This window comes from Hyposmocoma kahamanoa, unplaced genomic scaffold, assembly GCF_003589595.1.
Source record: "Hyposmocoma kahamanoa isolate Upper Pololo Valley unplaced genomic scaffold, ASM358959v1 211, whole genome shotgun sequence".
NCBI classification, from domain to species: Eukaryota; Metazoa; Arthropoda; class Insecta; order Lepidoptera; family Cosmopterigidae; genus Hyposmocoma; species Hyposmocoma kahamanoa.
The window spans coordinates 4,975,647-4,999,967 of record NW_020653732.1 but is presented as its reverse complement, the minus strand read 5'-3'; the positions used below and the strand labels follow the sequence as shown (position 1 = coordinate 4,999,967).

The following is a 24,321-nucleotide window of genomic DNA, read 5'->3' as shown; positions in this document are numbered from 1 at the left end:
CCGCTGCCACTTCAACTTGTTTATCCTTTGAGCTATGCGTTGACTTTCGTTCTTCTACGGATCTGCTGCCGAGAATTCCTCGATCCATGGCTTGTTGAGTGACTTGGAGCTTTTTTATGAGGCCCATAGTAAGTGACCACGTCTCAGAGCCGTAGGTCATCGCTGGTAAATTTATTTTACCTACGGAATTAATGATATTTAATTTCGACTATATAAGTTTTTTTTAGTAATAGTAGAGCTCCTAGTGAAAGAGGTCGTCCAGGGAAGTACTGGTTCCTTACCCATTTCAGCCGCCAAGCAGTAACGTTAGCATTACTCCGTTCCGGTTTTGGAAGGGTAAGGGTGCTGGCGAAATTACAGGCACATGGGACTTGTCGACTTATGTCTCAGGGTGACGGGCGCAGTGGCAGTGCCCCTCAGATAGATCATTGCAATGTAAAACTTTGAGTGGCACTGCAAGTGTAATAGACAGACGTTTAGCTTACCACCAGGCGCACCACTTGCTCGTCCCGTCACTTGATATTATAAAAAAAATGTGCTGTTAAGCTACCAACATTCGTTCTTTCTACATGGCCAAACCATCGAAGCATATGTCTATGTATCGATCATCCATCATCTCACACACTTCATCAATTTTACAATCAGATTGGTGATGTCCTTAAGACCGGGTTAAAAGAACCAAGAATTAACGGGTGTGTATGAAGATACTGATGGAAGTACAGTAGGTGAGGTTTGTCAAGAGCGCAGCAGGTGGATGTCCATAGTCTCAGCTTTCCCCGGTTGGGAGGCAGGCGTGACAATATGTTGTATGTAAATTAGAAAAGAAATTGAAATATTTTAAATTTTTATTGAATTTATATGCAATTATTTTTATGTGAAAGAAAAAATTCCTTCTTCAAAATTTGACGTCTTCTAGCATACCGTGCCAGACAAGCGTCTGTTCGTAGCGTCGTTCCATGGCTTAGTTGGTATCGAAACATAACGACAGCGGACCTCTCGAATTTTTCTATGTGCTTGAGTCGTATCTTTGTATTATTTGGTTTTTCAACGACTTTTTAGCCGTAGCGCCATCTATAAGAAATCTATACTATTTCGTCACCCAGTTAGATACCTTTACAGCTATAGCCCCGGCTAGAGATGTCATGATTAAAACATATTATTTACCGAAACGTTGGTTTGTATAAATAATGTCCGTACAGAGTACAAAAAAACCGACCTCAAAAATTCGTGGAATATCTATTTGCCAAGTTGTATTGAAATCGGTTATCGGAAAGTGCGCGAAACCGGATTCATCCCGGACATCAAAAGGCCCGACGGAATGAATTTTTTGCCGTGAGAGAGGTGTAGGTACCTCCTGTGGGATGCGACATGTGATACCTTCAGCTGGTGCAGCTGCTGAGTCCGCTGCTCGCAAGAAACGAGATAAACATAGTGAATTGGAAAGTCGCTACGTTTTCGTTCGTTTTGCTGATGAGACGGCGGGTTGTTGGGGTAGCGATGCGAAAAAGTTTGTAGCGGAAATCGGGCGACGCCGGCTAAGAGAGAGTGGATATTACTCCCGCGCCGGGTAGTTCTTGGTGCAAAGATTGTCCATTGCTATACAGCGATGAAATGCGGCAACCGTGATGGGGGGTTGCGCCGGGATCAGTCAAGGGCGGGCTTTTTGACGAGTGTGAGCACTGAACCATGTAATTTGTAATTTCTTGACTTATTGAAGTTGTTTGTTATTCATGACTATATTATATATTAAAAAAATATTTTAATAAATAAATAATAAATAACGCACACACTCAACATAGCCCCGCACTAGGGAAACCCTGTGTCGCGGGTGCCATGGACACACACATAGACAACCACAAATTACGCCCAACTATTTCTCCCGGCCCGGGAATCGAACCTGGGACCTCTGCGTGGCAGTCCGGCATGGTATCCGTTCGGCTACGGAGGCAGTTAAAAAATTTTATATAATAATAGAAGGCAAATGTAAATTAGAATAGAAATTAAAACATATTTACCGTAAAATTGGTTTGTATAAATAATCTCACTACAGAGTAGTAAAAAATAGACCTCAAAGTTCGTGGAATTACATCTACTTTCCAAGTTTTATTGAAATCGGTTACCGGAAAGTTCCGGTTTCGCAACCGGATACCCTCTTTCCATTAAAAAAGAATCATCAAAATCGTTTCACTAGTTATCGTAACATACATACAAAAATAAAATACAGTCGAATTAGGAACCTCCTCCTTTTTTTGAAGTCGGTTAAGAAACGCGATTTAGATACAGAAAACTAATTTATTAATTTGAAAATGTTCTTTCTATTTTTAGAGGCATAATGTTATTGCACGTTTATGTTCGTATAGGTGGTTCTTTTTGTAACTGGGAACCTCAGGCATTAACTAGCGCGTTGCAAATTATACGCAAGCATACTACACTACCTATTCCTAAAATTCGAAACATACTATTCTCTCATAATAAAGCCTCCATTCAGGTCCGGCGTTTGTATCAAAATTATAGTTATTTTATCTAAGTACGTATAGTTTTAGCAAAACATGTATTTTGTTGTATCACTGCCATTACAGACGACGTGTGATTTTATACTAAATATGTTTGGTTTTTGAATATTACTAAGTAACCAATCAAGTTAAGGTAGATGTAAAAAAAACTACCAATAGAATGTGACAGAGTTTCTCCAGAGAAGTACTGCCACCTTACCTATTTCTGCCGCCAAGCAATAAGTGTGAGCTTACTGTGTTCTGGTTTTGAAGAGTTTTGTGAAATTGCAGACACATGAGATTTGTCAACGTATGTCTCAAGGTGACAGGCGCAGTGGTAACTCTGAATGACACTGCAACTGCTATAGACAGGCGTGTCGATTAACCCCATGCGCACGATTTGTACGTCCCGTCGCTTGATGTCATAAAAAAAAAACAGAAAAATGTTTAGTATGTTAATCATGAAGAAACATACACAATATGGCGGTTTTATCGTTTAATCATGTATTATAAAACATTAACGTTACAGGGAAAGTAAAAAAAAAATACTTCAGAAACTCTGCCCCTAATGGATTTGTTTCTAAAAAACATGTGACGAATTCAATGGAAATATATTATTATAATCCTGTGTTTTTATGTTTTTTTTATGATACCAAGTAAATATGTTACTTGGTGTGTTGTTAAGCGACACGCTTGTCAAGAGTAATTGTAGTCCCACCCAGAGCTTTAAGTTGCAAGGAGCTGAGGAACACTTCATCTTCCGCCAAGCAGTAATATGAGCATTACTCCGTACTGGTTTTGAAGGGTGCTGGTGATATTACAGACACATAGGACTTGTCAACTTATGTCTCAGGGCGACAGGCGCAGTGGCAGTGCCCCTCATATCTTTGCGATATAAAACTCTGAGTGGCACTCCAACTGTTATGGACAGGCGTGTAGCTTACCATCAGGCGCACGACTTGTTCGCCCCGTCACTTGATATTATAAAAAAAGACTAATAACAAACTTTCAAAAGAAAAAATTCAAACAACTCCAAAAACCACAAAAAGTCACTACACTAAAAAGCAAAAATTAACAAAATACAGATTCAATCCAAAAGACAAAAATCCACATAATATTTTTCATTAATTTTTGTCTTATTTCGTTTAGTACACAGTATTAGGTTTATTTATACAATTACAATGTGACAATTGTTGTCCAAACATATTTATTACCTATAAAAACCTATTACTTATAATTTTAATAAAATAGTAAGTAAGTAAGTAAGTTTGAAATAGTACTTACCCCCAAAAAGAAATTAAAATATTTACTAAATCTAAATAATTATTTTTGAGTTGGTGCCAGCTAAATTAGTATTTAGTAAATTTATTTATTTATTTCGGTAAATACTTAAACAGTATTACATCATATGATTTCTTGACACCCCAAAACCTACGTTGATTTGTCTACGTTTATTTAAAATATACATAATTTCGTTACGAAGATATCCATAACATTAACCTTAGAACTAAGTCCAAACTCTTGGTACCACGATTTCGTGTAACTAACGTAAACGATTCTTTTATTTTTATTGTTTTTACAAAAGAAAATCCGGAGAATATATCAAGATTATCATTTCCTAAGTCTAAAACTTATATTAAAAGTATTTTAATTGAAAAGTCATGTTACAAAATTGAAGAGTATGTTTTAGATAAAGAAGTATGGAAAGACAACAAGAGTCTAGATTCCACACAATTATGTGTCAAACTGTATTCCATAGCATTTACGTTTATTTGAAAAGAGCAATCCCTAGAGTTTCTTTCTCGTTCTTCTCAGGGAGGTCAGCGTAGTGATCGAGCAGTAGCTTAAAAAATTACGTTTTCAAGTGTAAAAAATTTACCTATGGAATAAACGATTATTTGACTTGACTTGAATTTAACCATTAAGGTTTTTTTTATAATACTAAGTGAACAAGTCTTGTGCCTGGTGATAAGTGACACGCCTGTCCCTAGTTGCAGTGCATTCACATTCATAACTCACCAGTCTTATAAGTTCTTCTTTGGCACCGACTCCAAAAATAAATAGATATTATAAATATTTAAGTATCAATAATTTTTTTAGTGGTAAAGTACAATTTCAAACATATTTCTCGACCTACTCCTTTTTTTAACCTATATATGCCCAGGGGGTCGATAACGACCCAAAAGTACTTGAATAATTCTAACGCACCCTGACCGCGAAATATTGCATAAATTTTTATTACAGTGCCATCTTTCGATAGATAAAAGAACTATTTTGAAGGACGGCGCAGTATCATTTCTACTTTAAAATAATTTTTAATGACCAGTGCTAGTGCAACTTCGTACACGTTCATTTCTGGAAAAAGTTTGCGACCGAGTGCAAATCAATGTAAGTATTTTGTGTGATTTACGTTTTTTACTGTCGAAATAGGTTTTATAATAAACTAAATTAGATGTTTAAGAGATATAGTAACAATTTTTGTTTTAAAAATAGTTTTTTTTAGTTGTAATCAGTTGAAATATTTTTGTGGGTCGGTAACGACCCCGTGGGCACATCCCATGTTTTATGTTCATATGTTTTTGTTTTTTAGGTCTCGACACGTGCTCTCTACAAACGAAATAATTGACGCCCTGGAGTCGTTTAACGACGAGGAAGATGTCCGAGGTATCGACGTATACATTGATCCGCCTTGTGGAGGTAGCATATCGGACGGCGATTCAGGTGAGGAGGACTGTGACAATATAAATCGTTTGAACCGACATCAGTTACTTGCTCCAGCTGAAATGGTAGTACTACAACGCGAAGAAACTAATGGTGATGACACCACCGACAATGAAGTTTTAGTCAACCCTACTAGTACTGCTCAAATCTTCGAACCCATTTCTACGGCATCGGTGACCGTCGCTAACCCTCGTCGTGGAAAACGGAGCAACATCAGGCCACGAAAATGGATAAAACGAGATTTGCGTCTTCAAGGAAATGAGTGGTCACCTCCGCCTCCCCATGTTGTGCTCACACTCACCAAAGAAAGTGAACCGATTGAGTTCTTCGAATTATTTTTTAACGAAGACGTCATAAGGTATATAGTAAGGCACACGGTAATGTACGCCGTTGAAAAGCACAATACTAGTTTTTGTCTTTCAGGGGATGAGATGTACTGCTTCATTGGAATTTTAATTCTCAGTGGTTACGCGCCTTTGCCGAGACGGCGTATGTATTGGGAGTCAAACGAAGATACCCACAATGTTTTGGTGGCCAAATCAATGCGACGTAATCGATTTGAGGAAATATTTAGATATTTTCATGTTGCTGATAATAGGAACCTATGCACAGCGGATAAAATGGCAAAAATTAGGCCATTGTTCAACATCATGAATGAAAAGTTTCTCGTATACGCTCCCATTGAAAAAAACTTCAGCATTGATGAGTCAATGATACCCTACTATGGACGTCATGGCTGTAAACAGCATATTCATGGAAAACCTATCCGTTTTCGATTCAAAGCATGGGTTGCAGCGACTCGCCTTGGGTACTGTTTGCAAGTAGACTTATACGAGGGACGATCAGAACCGCGAGATACTGGCCTAGGGCAACATGTTGTCACTAAATTGACGAATAAAGTAAAGAGCGAATTTCCAGACACACAGTTTTCTGTGTATTGTGACAATTTTTTTACATCACCTGGATTATTAAGTGCTTTAAAAAGTAGCAATGTCAAAATTACTGGAACAGTTCGTCAAAATAGAGTGGACAAATGTCCACTAATGGAGGTAAAGTCTTGTAAAAAGCAGGCCAGAGGATTTTACGATTACAGGCTGGACACTAACGATAATATTTGCGCCATACGTTGGAATGACAACAGCGTTGTTACACTGTTGTCAAATGAATTTGGCGTACACCCTGTTCAAAAAGCCCGCCGATATTCAGTTGCTGCCAAACAGAAAATTCATATTGATCAACCAAATGTTGTACACCAGTACAATCGATATATGGGTGGAGTAGATAGATTAGATGCTAATATCGGAGTTTACAGGATTGCCATTAGAGGAAAGAAATGGTATATTCCCATTTTGATGTGGCTAGTTGACGTCACCGTCAACAATTCTTCTTTGCTCGCCAGATCACTAGGGGCGAACGTAGACACGCTGGAATTTCGCCGATCTATTGCAAGGGATCTACTCCAGAAATATGGGAGTGGCAAAACTCAGCCTGGACCACAGAAGCCAGTAAGGACAACTGTACCTATTTCTGTAAGAAAACATGCAGCTCAGCATATTATTGTCACCGGTCAGGTGAGAAGAAGATGTGCACTGTGTAAAAACAAAACAGTGAAAATGTGCCGCAAATGTGACGTTAATTTGCATGATAAATGCTTCGATCCGTTCCATTCATAAATGATATTACGTCTTATGTACCTTACTAGCCCATTTTAATTACTCAAAGTTACTATTTCTCTTATCTAAACTAGAAATAAAAATGACTAGCTTATAATATTGTTTTATTTCGTCGATTCTCTCTCCATACTGGTGTACGACCTTATGTGCCCAAGGGGTCGTTTTCGACCCACTGAAAAAAATCTACTTTCAAAACTGAAAACCGCAAATTACTACCACAACCCTCATCTGCGGTTATCAATAAACGACATATGTGAAATTTACAAAAATCGGTGTTATAAAAAGTTCTGGGCATATATGGGTTAAGTCGATTAAAAAGTAGTGTAAAAATTATTGCATGTTTACTTTGTGGAGCCGTCGGTTAGAGGAAATACACAAAACTACAATTCGCAACTCTTTTAAGAGACTTAACAGTGGAACGTTTAAGAATAACAAAATGAACAAATTAATTCACCATTCATACTCAGAAACGAACCATCGATTTTACACCGCCATCTAGCGTTGAGTAGCGTGTAATTTTTGTCATTAGCGCCACTTCACGCCGCGGCGGTAAACGGAACTACGTCCTGTCGCGTCTAATTGAAACAATTTACTTGAATTAAAATAGATTTATTGAAGTTTACTCGATGTTTATGTTGTGTTTACAGTTTGATTGCGTTGGTGATTTGTTGGTTACGAGATTGAGAGTTAAGTAGTAGTTTGTGTGATAGTTAAATTAAGAGCACTTGTTTGAACGTTATTGTATTTTAAAATTACTTATTTAGGTTAGGTTTTTTAAGTAATTAAGCTGCTTACGGTGGTATGTTGCCGCCTAGTTTTCATGTGTACAATTTTATTGCACTTGCATGTTTCAAAATGTCCTTTCTGTTAAATTATTAACATAGTTTAAGCAATTGACGGTTTTATTTGCTGCAATGCTAAAATAAAATACAATTGAGTCAAATAAATTACTTTTATAAATACCCCAAAATTTGCAGAATTTTTTTCAGGCTACTTACTACTGGACTAAAGAGGAATGCGGTAACAAATGCTTATTACTTTTATTTACTCCGTAATGTCTCTCTTAGTGCAATACAGAGTACGTATTTGTTGTTTGTGGATTTTTCACACAAAATTTATTGTTTTTACCAAGTTGTAAGTTTTCGCGATAAGTATTATACTGGAAATGAAACTGTTATTCAAGATGTAAATCGCGTATATTTGTGTCTCGTGTTTTTTATAGGGCACATGATTATGGCTGACTGATTTTTCTCTTACCTATACGAATTCGGAGGCAAACGAGCTGACGAGGTCACATTTGCAACAGCAGAAGAGCTTCTCTTCTAGCTTAGTCTTCTTTTTAATAGCAATAGAGCTCCTTGTGAAAGAATTCATCCAGGGAAGTACTGCCATAGAAGGTTAAGGATGCTAGTGAAATTATAGGCACATGAGACTTGACATATTTCATAAATTTATGTTCTAGGGTGACGAGTGCAGAGGTCAAAATTAAATAATCTTTATTTCATAGATAAGCAAATTACACTTGAAATCATCATACTGATTAAATTCTACAGTTCATTTGTAAGAATGACCAAGAAACTCTCTGCCGTTCACTGACTATAACGCGGATAAGTGACAAATGGTCATATAATCGTTTTAAATAGCAAAAGATAGAGCACAAAATTCTCTTTTAAAAACTGTTAAAATTAGTTAACGTGTTCGAACTAACACTAACGACACATAGCTGAAATACCATTAAACAATTTCAATATTCAAAACTGGATTATGGTTTTTTTACGACATCTCAAAAAAAATATTTAATTTAAACATCTTAGATCGAGACTAGCTAGAGCTAAACGGGTCACTACCATGGATTTTTGTCATCCAAGTACGCAGAAGCCATATAAAATAACCTTTAGTATAAAGTTTTTGTTTCACTAGAATAGAATAGAATAGAATAGAAACCATTTATTGTAACGCCACAATATAAAAAAAAAAAACACAAAAACAAAGACTAATATAACTAGAACAGAAATAACACAAAGAACAGCATAAAAACATTTCAACAACAAGTTACATAATACTATAGTGACATGTGTGCGGCTGTGGCGTGTACAAAAGGATCCCATTCAGCTAAAGTCACAACCAAGGCTAGGTTGTGACGCTGGTTTTCAATGGGCCCTAGCCGAGTGAGTGAGAGTGACGGACGTATGCGTCCCGAAACAGAAAATAAATAAAATAAACTACGTAAATACTTATATCATGAGTGTGTGTATAGTCACTATAGTCTTAGGAGCAGTGGCAGGGCCCCTCAGTTCTTTATAATTTAAAGTTCTCAGTAGCACTGCATCTGTTATGGACAGGCGTGTCGCCTATCGTCAGACACACAACTTGTTCGTCACGTCACTTGGTCATATATCATAAAAAATGAAACGTAGCTCTTGTATGCATAACGCCATCTTTTCTTCCTTTTACGATTCCAAATTCACCTTCATTTTTAAATGGTCCACAGCTAGTTATAATGATAACGGGTTACATCTTCTTACTATGTCTTTTCTAGCTTTCCTTCGTTTTTAAATTCTATGTTATTACAAAAGCTGTTAACATATTTACAACAGCTGCAGTGCGGCTCAGAGGTCCGTCACCTTGAGACATAAGTTGACAAGTCCCGTGTGCCTGTAATTTTACCAGCACCCTTGCCCTTCAAAACCGGATCGCAGTAATACTCACGTTACTGCTTGGTGGGAGAAATAGATAAAGTGACAGCACTTCCCTGCACGAATTCTTTCGCAAGGTACTCTACAAAACGTAGTTATGATTTTTTCACGATTTTATCTACGTAGAATTAGTGCTTCGAGAAGCCTACTGTACTAACACCAATTTTCGTCAAAATCTATGTGGAAAGAGAATAATTCTCAGTAAAAGCATAAATATGTAATAGAGAGGTAGTGAAATACTAATGTAGGTAAATTCTTTAAGACAAAATTTTCAAATCATGCTCTATTTTACCTTGAGAGCGTTTACACACTACGTGCGATTGGAGCAAGTGTGATGAAAAATGTAATAATGATATCTATCTGCGTCCAACAGACACGAAGTGATATTACTAACTAAAATTCGGCAAAGCGACAAAACATTTTTTTGAGATATCATAAAAACCACAAGCCAGTTTTATATAATAATGTATAGTTTTATAATAATGAAATTTGCTTCGTTAGGGTAAATTCCGATAAGTCAAACACAGTATAATTTTAAGTGTTTAAAAAAAAAAATTGTGTTCTATCTTTTTGTATTTAAAACGAATTTTACACAGTATAGTGCAGCCTATCTTTTAAAAGATAAACACCGATGCTGATCCAGAAAGTTATAAAAATTATATAGCGTCAAGAAAAGTTTCAGGAACGTGTCTGTAGAGATTACATTTGAAGGGGAGAGGGCGTGGAATAAAAAAATGGACGAAATAAGATTTCTATAATTGAGTTTATCTTTCGATATTGAAAAGGATATTGAGCAAGTGCTAATTTTATGACTTTCTGACAAAGAATTCGATTTTGAAGAGTAAGAGCGTTTTCGGACTTATGACGGTCCGAAATGTTACAGGGACCATTTTATCTCTAGGTGTACAAGCGATACTCATATTTTTTCGGATTCGGAATGTATAGTCTCGGATTAGGAATAAATACGAATCGGATATAGTGCGCAAAGGCGTTATGGTGTAATTTATTGGTCAAAAACGTTAAAACATTATTAATTTCTTAAAAAGGAATAAGTATATATTTTCAGATCCCTTACTAGAGAAATGATTGGTTCTCCATACAAATTTCAAGCATTTCACCCCCTTTAATAATTATTTTTGTGACAAAAAGTTGATGATGAAAAGATGTTTGTAGTCTACACCTAGACTTGACACAGTATATAAAAGTTAGTTTTTCTAAACCGACTTGGCCGGGGATCGTTAAATATTCAGTATCCCATTTAGTTATAGCTTTATTTATCCCTTACAACGTAAATGGAATACTTTAAGTTTATTATTTTACTTATTTACTTACAGCTTATTCTATATGTTAGTATAGTTAGTATATGATCTTAATTTACAGTTAGTAATGTTATGTGTTAGGTTCGCCTTTAGCGGTGAAAGGCTCCTCCAACTATAGCGAAATGTTATCGCTCCAACTCGTCTTCTTTGCTTATAGAGTATCAGTATCCTATAGATATATAAATTGATGATCAGCATTAAGTAATGTATTTTAATAATAAACAAAAATGTTATCGATTATCATTAGTATCCTAGGTACCATCTTTCTCTATTCCAAAATTCATCAAATTTATAGGAAATGAAACTATTTTTGATTTAAATCGCGTATATTTGTTTTTTCAAACAAACCGACGTTTCGGGCCCTTTACAGGTCCCATGGTCACGGTTGACTGTGGTGGTACAGTCTTCAACCAGTTATGTCTAATATTGATGCAAACCACCCTATTTTTCCACTATAGTTACAATAGTTATTAATTAAATACCTTATTTTTAATTTTACAAAGAAAACATTCCAATTTACGCTACATTAAGTTTTACAAATTATTTTATTGAATGAAATTTTTATTAAGTTTAATTTATTATTAATTATTAATAGAAATTAGAATAAATTAAAACATATTAATTAGTACTGCAGTCTTATGTCTGTTTGGGATTTTTCATTAGAGGAAATACTGGATCCCAAACTGGTGGTACGGAGAAACCATCTTCCCTGTTGAAATTAGAATGTTTTTTAATTTCAATGGCCTCTCGCAGCATCCTGGGTAGATAACGGACTTCTTTTGCAAGGACCTGGGGTTTGTCAAACTTCATTGAATGTGTAGGTTTATCCATGACATGCTCGTAGACTGCAGACTTGTTTACGCGACGGTGTTTGACATCAGCTGTATGTTCTTTGACGCTTTTAGTTCAGAGGTTTAGGCATGAAGACATAACAGAGTTACTTTCGAATTTATAATATTAGTTCGGATAAATAATGTCCATCGTTTTCATATAATAAAACCAGTATTCATTTGCTTTTCAATTCAAGCTATTAAATCACTTTTCACGTCTCTACGCCTTTATATTAACACTGTTCCTCATACGCACGGTACACACTTCTAAAAATAAACTAACACAATAGAAAATCTAAACAATAAAGATAAAATAATCAACTCCTTTAAAAAGTTTTAAAACAATATAGTGATTCTAATATAGTGACTCGCTGACATGCTAAAACTTTATGGCGGACAAAAAAGCAGCCAAAGCCGCGGGGCATGCTAGTGCATTATAAACATGCTGTTATTCAAGGAATGTAGCGACACGAACCAAATGTCGTGCGGCGAGCGGCGCAGGGAGGGAGCTAGGAGGAAATAAAAAATAAATTAATATTAACCTCGTAAGACCCCGTTTACATCAAAACGACTGGGCGTTTGTTATTATAAAAATCACCATCATTATCATACCATCATTGTTGCCGCCAAGTAGTAATGTCATTCGCGTTCCGGTTTAGAAGGGTTAAGGGTCAAATTACAGGCACGTGGGACTTACGAACTTATATCTCAGGGTGATGGGCGCAGTGGCAGTGCCACTCAGACCTATGCGATTTAAAGCTCTGAGTGGCACTGCAACTGTTATGGATAGGCGTGTAGCTTACCATCAGGCGCACGACTTGTTCATCCCGTCACTTGATATTATAAAAAAAATCATCAACCCATTTATACGTCCCGTAGCTGGACACGGGTCGCCTTACACGCGAGGGTTTAGGCCACACGTTTTCCGAGGGTTGAGTCTTCGGCACGCTACCAAGGCTTCGTTGAAGTTTACAGTGATAAAATTGCAACAACGTAATTATTTTTACGTTAGACGGATGATTGGTTTGTCAGCACAACGCTTCCATTTTATGCTCCTCATCTCTAAAGCTTCGACGTGTAGTGTACATGTGTTAAATTAAATTTTATAATTAATGAAAATAAAAAACGATAAACAATATCGTATAAAGTCAATGGTCATACGTACTTTTATCACACGAAAGTCAAATAAATAATATTAACCACATGAAACAATGAAATATTTGTGAAATTTTGTAACTCTCCAGTTTAAGAATAAGAAATTTATGATTCTGTTCGTTGAATCTATCTCTTGAAATGTTGTCATTTCGCAGATGTGACTTTATTACATCAAGGATGCTGATGATATACGTATTTGATTATGTCTATCAAAATATTTCAAGTTATGACCCTACTAGCATTCTATGGCAATGTATCTAATTTTCTCGTGTCCAGATAAACTGCAAGAAAGATAAAAGCAAGAAATATTTCTTTCACTTTTTATGCGGAACTTGAGACAAATATTCATTTATTTATTCATATTGTATAACTTACATTAACTGTCGTGATAACTAATCATGTAAGCCATAGTCAAGCGAACAGCTAGCTACATGTGAAGACTGAACATCAGTAATGCTAAGTCTTTGATCTTTTTGTCCACATCACCCAATTTTCTATTCGTTTTTAAGTATTTAAGTTTATATAATGTATTCTTATTTACTTTTTTAACAAGGGTTGCGTCAATCACCACCCACTCTAAAAAAATCTATTTTTGACATTACTACTCTTTATATTCTTTATTTTATGCGGAACTCGTGCAAATCGTTATTTACCTCAAATCTTGTCATCCAATACGAAAGTCAGATTGGAAAGCAACGATGGTTCCTGATCTTTCCAGAGGCAGGTAGATTTACTGAATTATGTCTATAATATTAATTATTTGCCAGGCAACCACACCAATTACCTGGTCCTGGTAAGTTAGGAAATTTCAAGTACCAAGAGTACCTGAACAACAAAATTCACAATTTAGAAAAGTTACTTTCCCAAATTATTCCAACAAGGAATCGAGTCCGGGACCTTATTTTCCAGCGCTAATAGTGCAAACCGCAGGGCCACCGATTGTCGTTAATAATAATATAACAGATTACTACACTAATTACCACGTCTCAGTGGTTTTCCTGGTGCTATTAGAATAATGAAATTTACTTCAGAGTGACACAGAACACCCAGACCGGAAATAGTTTAGAACTTTTCTAAGTTTAGAAAAGTTCGTTTACCAAATAGGTTCTACAGGGGCTTCTCAATCAGTACAATTGCGACGATGTGACCTCTTTACATCATCATCCTACCTTTTTATCACCTTTTCTCTGGTTCCTGGCCACTTGTTTTCATATTTTGAATCATTCTTTATTTCCTTTGCTTCGCCATTCTCTTTTTGTTTCGTTCCGCCGTCACTCCATGCTCCATCGCGGTAAAGAGCAGTTCGGCTGTGATTTTCAATTGCGTCTAATTTTGATCCTTTTACCAGTTCTCAACCTAATCATGTGCCAATTTTAATGTTAATACCAATCTGTAATTCTACACAACTCGGCCCTTTTGGCCTTCCTTTCTTTTCCTTTAACTACCGATCAAAATTTGTAGACCGATGTACCCTATTTATTGCCGTGATCCTGGCCATGGCACGTTAGGGTTTACAACCTTTTCACAGTGGTAGCCGTTGGGCCGCAGGGGCCGTCAAAAGTCTAAGTCCGCCCCTGCGCCTTGTATCGTGGGAGACGCCATTTGACACACGCCATACTGCAAAAGGCTTTCTGTCTCTTTCTACGAACATACTTTATTTATTGCAATTTTATTGTTATTTTGTTTTTAGTATGTAAAAATAATGTTTCCGATTTGTTCTTGTACAGGTGGATGTTTTTTTGTACCCGACTATTAAAAACAATATTTAGCTGAATCATTTCTTACTTTACTTACCTAAGTGATATGTATAAAAATACGTCAAAGAATGTTCCTTTGCCATTGCTTTAAAGATTTGACTTTCTTTGCCGTTATTTATCGTTACGAAGGTATTTTTTAAATGCCTTAGTGGCCGAACGGTTACTATGCTGATCTGCCAGGGTTCCGGGTTCGATTCCCGGACCGGGAGAAATCTTTGCACGGCCTACATTTATTTCTCTTGTAAGTTTGGGTGTAATTTGTGATTGTGTATGTGTGTGGTTGTGACTGACACAGTGTTACATGATACAGGGTTTCCCTAGTGCATGGCCATAGCGTGTGCGTTATTTATTTATATAGTTGTCATACAGTGAATAACTCGAATGTGATTTGTATGTAATAGTATGTTTTCATTCATTTATTTTAGTGTCAGTTTGTCAAATGATATACTTATTAATAAAATGTAGTTTACTAACCGACTTCAAATAAGGAGGAGGTTCTCAATAAGACTGTATTTTTATGTATGTATGGTACGCGATAAATTCGAAAGAAGGTACCTCAGTATTGGTCCCATTTAAATTTGAAGAAATATTCCACCCCTAAGGGTGGCAAACTAGGGGATGAATCCGGTTTCACGAACTTTCCGGTAACCGATTTCAATAAAACTTGGCAAATTATGTAATTCCACGCACTTTTGAGGTCGGTTTTTTAGTACTCTCTCTGTACTGAGATTATTAAAGACTTTTCGAACTTAACGTACACAACATATATTATATTATATTATTATATCGAGGTTTGGCAGAGTAAACATCATTCATTGAAATAAATAACGGAAGAAAAATCGTGTAAAATGGTGATTTTTTTATAGTTTATTGGTTCACTTACACTTATTACAATGTAATGTTACATTTACACTTTAAACTCAATTTGATGAAGTTATTATCTAAATTGCACAACTACTTATAAGTGAACACAACTTGCAAAAACAACGTAGAATATAAATTATATACAATTTAAAAACAGCAACTTAAATTAAAAAGAAAAAAGAAAAAGTAATACAAACAAAACCAATAAGTACAAGTGAACAAGGGTCTCGGACAGCATCAAACTAGACGGGAGAAAATATAAATAAATAAGGTTTAACATAACGCTAATGCGAAGTTGGTGCAGCGACTGCCAAAATTAACAAATATATTAATAAACAACATATTAATAAACATCCTGTGAACAAACCTTTAAGCAAATTTTGCCGAAAATATCTTCAGTACATAGTCAAAAAATTGTAGACCCAATGTCGCAGCTTTATTGAAAAATTATTGTACGTTATCAAACACCATTGCATTGAAAATTGTTTTCAACATTTCGTACAACATAAAGTTTATTGTGTTTGTATTATTTGACAAATTTTGAATATCACCCGGAATGTTTTTTTAGAGAAGCGTATATTGCGTTATTTTTTTAATTTAATATTTATTGCACAAGACAACACAAATCACGTTTAGTAAAACGGAAAACACAAACTAAAGATCAAAATTCAGGACACAATAATTCCAATAACGAGTTTACGTGCACTACAAAACAAAAATAAATTTTGTAATAAAATAATAACAATAAAAAAAAAGCAAAAACATTAAATTACTCTTGGACTATATTTTTTTTCGTAATATCAAGTGACGGGACGCACGAGTCGTGCGCGTGATGGTAAGCTACACGCCTGTCCATAACAGTTGCAGTGCCACTCAGAGCTTTAAATCGCAAAGATTTGAGGGGCACAGCCACTGCGCCCGCCCTGAGACATAAGTTGACAAGTCCCGTGTACCTGTAATTTCACCTTTACCCTTCTAAACCGGAACGCAGTAATGCTAACATTATTGCTTGGCGGCAGAAATAGGTAAGGCAGCAGTGCTTCCTTAGACGAACTCTTTCCCAAGAAGCTCTACTGCTGCTAAAGTAACTTAGATAAATACATATTTCATGTTATAAAATTTATTAAATGGATGAAACAGTGTTCCTTGACTCACATTTTAAAGATAGCTAAGGATTTACTATTATAAGCAGATGACGATGGCTGTCAACATCAGCTAGCTTATTTGTATTCCTCGTAACGGTAAAAGCAGATTACTAAGAAAAAGACAAAATTCGTTTTATGAAGACAAATTTATTAAATCCAACAAAACGATCCTCTCCCTATAGACGCTAGAGAATAATTACTTGATAATAGTAAAAAAACGTCTCAAAAGAGTATCTTAGTTATATCTAATATATCTAAATATTTCATCCTCGAGCAAATTAATTTACTCAAGCATGAAGCTACTCTAGATTCAACAACATATTTATTAGTTATTAGAAATTGCAGATTTTGTCTTGAAAAAAAGAATGAAAACTTGAGAGGTAATTAATTGTTTGACTGAAGATTTATTTATGTTTTCTATATTTAAGTGTGTAGCGCTGGTCAACGAAGGGCCTGCGTAGTACACAGACTTCAGTGTAGAAAGGCGTATATTATCAAAAAGGGTAAATTTATAGGGTTATGGACCCAACAGTATGTCTCACTAGCGTGAAAGCACGGAATCGTCTCAAAAACTTGAGTGCCATTCAGTGCCATATAAATGCTACAGCGGTGAAAAGCATTAACAGTTCAAAACATATGAGATGACTTATACTATTGAAGTTTACAAAACGATAGCGCGTTTCAGAGTACAACTAATGCCATCTAGCAGTGGCGCGATGGAATTAATTGCATGTTAAAATTGTGCTTGTTACAAGACAAGTGTAGTTTGATTTCATGTTGAAACCAAATTTCTTAAATTATGACTACAAATAACACACTAACAAACTTGATAGAAAAAGAAATTGCACTTTCTTATTAATAGAATTTGTTTTTCTGTGTATTAGCTTAGGAAAGGCAAACATTTTACGAATCTAAAAGCACGTGTATTTATTTGTTTTTTAATTTTAATCAGTTGTGAGCATGGTTATTCATGAAACAAGCATGATAAATTTTCAATACAAGTATTTAGAAACACAAGCTGTTCATAGATGGCGTGATTGGTATTTTATATATATTATATTCTGTAAATAAAATACCACTAACTATACTATATGGTATCATAAAATTCGTGAGATCCGCTGGTTCGTTCCGTGGCTTAGTTAGTATAACGTCTATCACGGCATGTTAGAAGTCTTCGGTTCGAATCGGGCCTGATCGAAGGAATTTTTTCTGAGTATTCGTATCTTTGTATTAATAATTATAACAAACTAGTAGAATAATTTCATACAAAAAATTAATGAATATCAATTCAATAAAAATTTAATTTATCATAGATTTGTAATTTAGTAACTGTAGCACTCACCTTACATTATACAGGGTGTTATAAAAATAATTATATGCGTTTAGATAGAATGAAAAATCATTTCGAATAAAGAAAAAAGGTACATTCATTTCATTGTTGTGTAAGACAAAAAATTGTTTTGACCAAATAACTTCTGCCTAACCGTATTGAGTGTTACGGACACGTTCACCGAAATATAATTAGTTTTTTTTGTGTTACACCCTATATAAAATACTATTTTTAAACATTATATAGGTACTGCCGAAGGATTTAGCTCAAACGGGTCCCGAAAATCCTGCTTAATTCAATCAAATTGACTGTAATTGATTCTTCCTCTTCAATTTGACTGCACTTGACTATTCGCTATTCAAAATAACACCATATTGCTAACCATAGAAAGCTTAATTTACTTCAAAACGTCTCTCTAGATTTGTGACCTTTAAAAATAAAAAAAACTTCCCAAATGGATAGCGCTACAAAGAATTTTAGACGTTTTCATAAATGTATTAGAGTTGAATTTGGTGTACATGCTCCCTTTGACCTCTGATACAGGAAAAGGGGTGCAAATTAAATCAAATTCATTCGGTCACAAGCTTAAGATGTTTGATAATAGAAACAAGGTAGCGTAGGGAATTGTACTAACGTATCAAGTACTTCGAGTGGTACTGTGAGGCAGAAGACTTTAACAGTAGGGAAAAAGTGAAGGAAAAGAAGAAGAAAGGTAGGACAGACTGCAATAAAAACAATGGTATAAAACACTAATAAGGTTTTAGGATGCTATTGAGCATGCCACGTTTTTACAGTGCATCAGGTATGCTTGCGGAGACGCGTACTGATAACTTCAGTGTGATAATACGCAAGAGAACTGCCTCACTGGCGCGGCGTGTGCGTGACAGATACTGGGAGTATCAGATCTGTGATACATTTCTTGATAACTTTCAAGTTTTTTTTATAATACGTAGTTAAGGGACGAACAACACGAGCGACATGCTTAACAGTTGCAGTGCCGTTCAGAGATTTAAATTGCAAAGATCTTACAGGTACTGCCACTGCGCCCGTCACCCTGAGGCATAAGTCGACAAGTCCTTCAAAACAGGCAGTACTTCCCTGGTCAATCTCTTTCAGAAACAGCTCTACTGCAGTGGTATCGGCATTAAATTTTTTTCTTTAAATAATGTCATTAACACTTATTTTGCTTATCTATAAAATTGAAACTGAATAAGATATAAGAAAACCGATTACAAAGAGTTGTAGATCTTGTTTCGTTGATTCCAGATGTGAATTGGTATTTACTTTTATTTTAGTTTTTACGACGCTACTGTATCAAAATTGTTAAGGACACCGTGCGTCTCGTGCGTTAGAGTGATTTTCTTCTTCGTCTTCTTCTTGCCGTGTCGATTCTGACGTTTATATTTGTGAGAACCAATACTTAGCGACTGACATAGCATTACAGTGGCGTTGTGCAAGCTCTCGCGTGTGCATGTGTAGGGACACGCAGGGCAGGACAAAAGATGTGCCATTGTCCGGGGAGAGATACCACACAGACATGCGCTCTCCGAGCTGTAACCCCACCCGTGCCTGCACTTGCTTCGGCCGACTGCGAACCTCCAGCCTATTTTGAGACTTGCGAGTTTGCTAAGATCATGCCCAGGAGGGAGGTGCTCCGACAGCTGGATGAGTTATCTCGCCTTCCAGAGACTTATTCGGGCCTGGTTAGTTTCCCCGGCTAGATGGTATACTTCTTTAACGAAGCTGTGACGAGTCTTTAGCCTCTGGATAACCGGCGCGTGATGGTATAGTGGGTGCCACGGGTCAGCCTTTTGTTTTACTAACTCAATCAAATACGTTACTATAAATAACTCTCTCTGACCAAAATAAAAATAAAACACTCAAACAAATTAATAAACCTCTGCATTTATTAACAATCTACCCTTAATTTCGAACTATTCATACCCTTAACTCGAATTGTTGAATAGCACTCATGGATTTCAATAGCACGTTCGAATAGTTTTTCGAATACCACTTGAATAGCTACACTGCGTGTCACTGTACTTTTTTACAAACTTACGTTTACGCTTCATAAAGACAGCATCTCCTACAAATGAAAGGGTAAATAATATTTTTTAAATGGATTTTTTTATTTGTTGATAAGGTTGGAAGGGTACTTGACATAAGTGGAAAACCGCTATTATGCAGTTATACATCTGTTGCCGATGATTTGAAGTTCTCTATTGACAGTTAACTTGAAGAGGACAGTTTGGTGAGCGGGTTTCATACAAAAGTAGTTTGATCTTATTTTGAATAGAAACTAATCAAATGAAGTTAAATTCTTGTAAATTGGACAACAAAACTAATATCAAAAATCTGTTTTCTATGATAAATTATAATATGTAGGAACTAAACAGTCTGATTAGATTATAAGCAGAAATGAAACCAGATTTTTAACCAACTTGGAAAAAAGGAGGAGGTTCCCAATTCGAATGTATTTATGTTACGCATTGACTTACAATTACATGGACGTCGGGTCCGCGCTAAAAAGTGTCCGAACTTATAGGGCGTTAAAATCGTATACAGAGCGTCATTCACGCTTTAGTCTTCGTTTGTTCGACTGACAGCGAAGCAAGCAAAATTAGACAGTACTGCGATGACATTACAATTTAAATTCAACGTTTTAACTTTTTCATATTCCTTTACATGTCACTACGTTTAAATAGGTTGACTTGGGACATTTTTTTCGTGGTTTTTGTATTAGACCCGTCGTCCATTTATTTGTAAGTCAATGATGTTACGTGATTGCTCCGAAAATTGTGAACCGAAAAACACGAATAAAATACTCGTGTGGCTGGTGGTAAGAGACGCGTCTGTCTGCAACAGTTGCAGTGCCACTCAGAGCTGTAAATCACAAAGATCTGACACAAGTTGACAAGTCCCATGTGCTTCTAATTTCACCAGCATCCTTTCAAAACCGAAATGCAGTAATGTTCACATTATAAAAGGTGGAAGTACTTCCTGGACAAGCTCTTTCACAAGGAGCTCTATTACTACTTATCTAAGGAGAGGATTGCTAATCTCTGGACTTTGTCAACACGTAAACGTCCACTGTTGGGCACGAGGCTCCTGGTTTTGTCATTTACAAAGTCCTAATCAGCTTAAAAGCTTACAAACACTAACGATGTTTAAAATATTAATCGAAGTAAATATAGTGTGTACAGATTATCACACGCGTTTATACAGAGTGTTCATAAAAGTATTATATTTATAAAATATTTGCTTTTACTTTGTTACGCTCACTGCGGGATGTTTGCTGTGCTTTTGTTTAGTAGGAACGGCTTACACGGGAGAGTTTTTTATGTTTTTCTACCGTATTTTGGACTGTTTTTTTTTTCAAACGCGTTTTAAATATTTTTTTTTCAGATTTTTACAAACGTCTATTGTATGAAATGAAACAACAATTACTAGACTTTGTAATTATTATGCATTAATCAACATAATTATTATAGACATCTAAATAAACATCAAAATGTGAGATTCGAGTCTTGTTCCAATTTAAACAACTGGTTCAGTAATTTAGATTGTATAATAATAATAATAACTTTTTTAATGATATCAAGTGAAGGAACTTATCAGTCGTACGCCTGATGGTAAGCGACACGCTTATCCATGACAGTGTCGCTCAGAGCCTTAAATTGCAAAGATCTGAGGGGCACTGCCATCGCGGTCGTCACCCTGAGATATAAGTTGATGAGTCCCATGTGCCTGTAATTTGACCAGCACAATTGGGTAATTGTGCTGGTGAAATTGAAGGGTTTCAAAACCGGAACGCATTAATGCTTGCATTTTTGCTCGGCGGCATATATAGGTAAGGTGGCAGTATTCCCCTGGACGAACTCTTTCACAAGGAGCTCTACTGCTGCCAAAACTATATTGACATTAAAAAAACACCAAATTTTCTATTAAAACATAATGACGTCATTGCAATATCGTAACCTCATTGTTATTACAACTATATTAATTATAAATTAGTTCCAGTTTAGTTTATAATAAAGATGTAAATCATACTCAAACAATCATTCTGTGTGTGCGCGCGCAATGCAGGTAGCAATGCGGTTCAATCAACAAGAGAAGTGCACAATCGGTGCGCAGTAGCCATAAAGCTATTGTTACCTATTGTTACAGCTCCACGTATATTTCTAGCGAAAAATCATTACATTGTATTTGTGTGTAGAAAAGTGATTAGAAATTCAATTTCGTGGTTATTCACTGAACGGTTAGGTAAGCACCTTACGTAGGTATTTCACTACTTAATTCGGGGTGCATGAAAGAAGCCTTCTCGCAATGGCTTACAATTCATGCCCTCTGTACGTCTGGTGTAGCCTCGGCAATATTCGGCTAGTACGATACGCAGATTGGAAATCACGATGGCAAACACGTCCTACACCTCTGCATGGCGTCTGTTTTTAGTAGCGCAGGTAACGGCAATAGGTCGTCATTATAATATAGTGTATGCCATCAATCGATAAGATTTTACTAAACGGCGAGTACCGGTAGAACTCCTTATTAACACACTTAAATAAAAAGGAGGAGATTCTCAATTTTTTTTTGTATGTGTGTTACGCAATAATTTGTGAACCGATTTTCATTTTGATTCGTTTATTGTTGGGAAGTGTATTGGTCCCATTTAAATTTGAAGAAAATATACCACCTATAAGGATGGTAAACTAGGGGATGAATCTAGGTTCGTGCACTTTCCGGTAACCGGTTTCAGTAAATCTTGGCAATAGATGTAATTTTGTACAGAGATTATAAAAGAGTGTATTCAGGAATATACCTCCACCATATCTATTTCTGTAGCCAAGCAGGATATGATGAGGATTACTGCGTTTCGATTTTAAAAGGTTTGATGAAACTATTGGTACAAACTCAACTTCATGTTTCAGGGTGACGGGTGCAGTGGCAGTGGCGCTTCGATCTTTGTTATTTAAAGCTTTCAGTAGCACTGAAACTGTTATGGATAGGCGTGTCACCTATCACACGGCTTGTTGGTCCTGTCACTAAAAATCTCCTGTTTCGATCAGATTGGAGATGTCTTCAAAAATACCAGGTTAAATCAAGACTAAACGGGAATTTACGAAATGAGACAACGAAAGAAGTTTCTCAGGACCTTAGCAAGATGGTTTCTTATAAAAAATAAGAAACCATTTTTTTATTTAGACATTTATTTCAGGCCACATGACCCATACAATATATACCTTAAGGACTAACATACTTACAATATAATGTGACAATAAAATAAACTATCAACTAATCTACACGTATTGCACTTGTCGGCGGAATGTGGCGCAATCCGCAAGTAACCGGCCGCGGAATCGCCGATATGCGATACCCATCGGCTAAAACTCTTCCTTCATGAAAGTCGACAGATGTTACGTCGGCACTCTCACCACAAATGCATTGGACTCCAATCGTTCGACCCTCAGGGTGTATTTGGCTTTTAGACTAATGGAGTCCACTATCTCCTCAGACTTCGTGGAGTAATGTACTCGCGACAGGTACAGCAGTGTCGTCAGTGTTGCCCAACGGAGCAGAAAGTTCGATCCTGTCGGTGCTGTGCCACACAGGTTACGGCTGGTGGGCTTCCTCTTCACCACCTTTGTGAAGCCGTCTTCGTCGCATTGATCCGTCTGCCTCTGTGGTTTTGCAACTTCGGAGACAGGCGGAGGTAGGTGTGTTGCATGAAAAATATATTCAACACAAGCTATTTTGCATTTTCACCGGGCTCGCTGCGTAGGTAGCAAAGTAATTTAATTTCATTGTTGTGGCCTAAATCCTAGGAAAAAGAAATGCCTAGCAGTGAATCTAAATTGGTTAATGACGATAAAAAGAATAATGCAATTTGAAAAATGTTCCCAACACTTTTGTTGTCAACGTTACGTAAATACATCTCTATAATAGTCAGATTATGACAGCTACACGCGGAATAATAAATAATATACAAATAAAATTGTGTGGACAGCCCTATTGTAGGGCTGCACGGTGAACGAACAGGGATTTTAAACCCTTCATAGTGATGTTCAAGCGTTTATGATTTGAAATAAGTAATTGGGATAAATATAATTGTACAGTCAACTGCGTGCTGTTCTTTAAACTTCGGACTGTCTTATTATAAGGGGCTTTGTGTTTAATTTAGACCTTAAGGGGTGTCACACAAGTAGTCGGTGCACACTTCGACAAAATGGTAATAATAATAACAGTAATGTGCCAGACAAACACTTTATAGAATTCCATGTACATGTACGAGAATCATTATAACTGCCTCCGTGGCCGGTTACCATGCTGGTCTGCTACGCA

The 24,321-nt window shown here is 36.2% G+C and overlaps 1 protein-coding gene across 1 annotated transcript; it reads left to right on the top strand.

The window, feature by feature from the left end:
* The first annotated feature begins 1,361 nt into the window (after positions 1–1,361).
* LOC113227532 (piggyBac transposable element-derived protein 3-like) lies at positions 1,362–19,703 on the top strand. Its single transcript, XM_026460472.1, has 4 exons — positions 1,362–1,567; positions 5,083–6,784; positions 7,876–7,906; positions 19,462–19,703. The coding sequence occupies exons 1-4, from the start codon at positions 1,362–1,364 to the stop codon at positions 19,701–19,703; spliced, it is 2,181 nt and encodes a 726-aa protein (XP_026316257.1).
* Positions 19,704–24,321: the final 4,618 nt, after the last annotated feature.

Coding starts and splice junctions, on each gene's coding strand:
- LOC113227532 (XM_026460472.1), top strand. CDS start 1,362: ATGCGACATGTGATACCTTCAGCTGGTGCAGCTGCTGAGTCCGCTGCT. Junction 1,568..5,082: donor GGATATTACTCCCGCGCCGG/GTAGTTCTTGGT, acceptor TTTGTTTTTTAG/GTCTCGACACGTGCTCTCTA. Junction 6,785..7,875: donor ATATTATTGTCACCGGTCAG/GTGAGAAGAAGA, acceptor AATTTTTTTCAG/GCTACTTACTACTGGACTAA.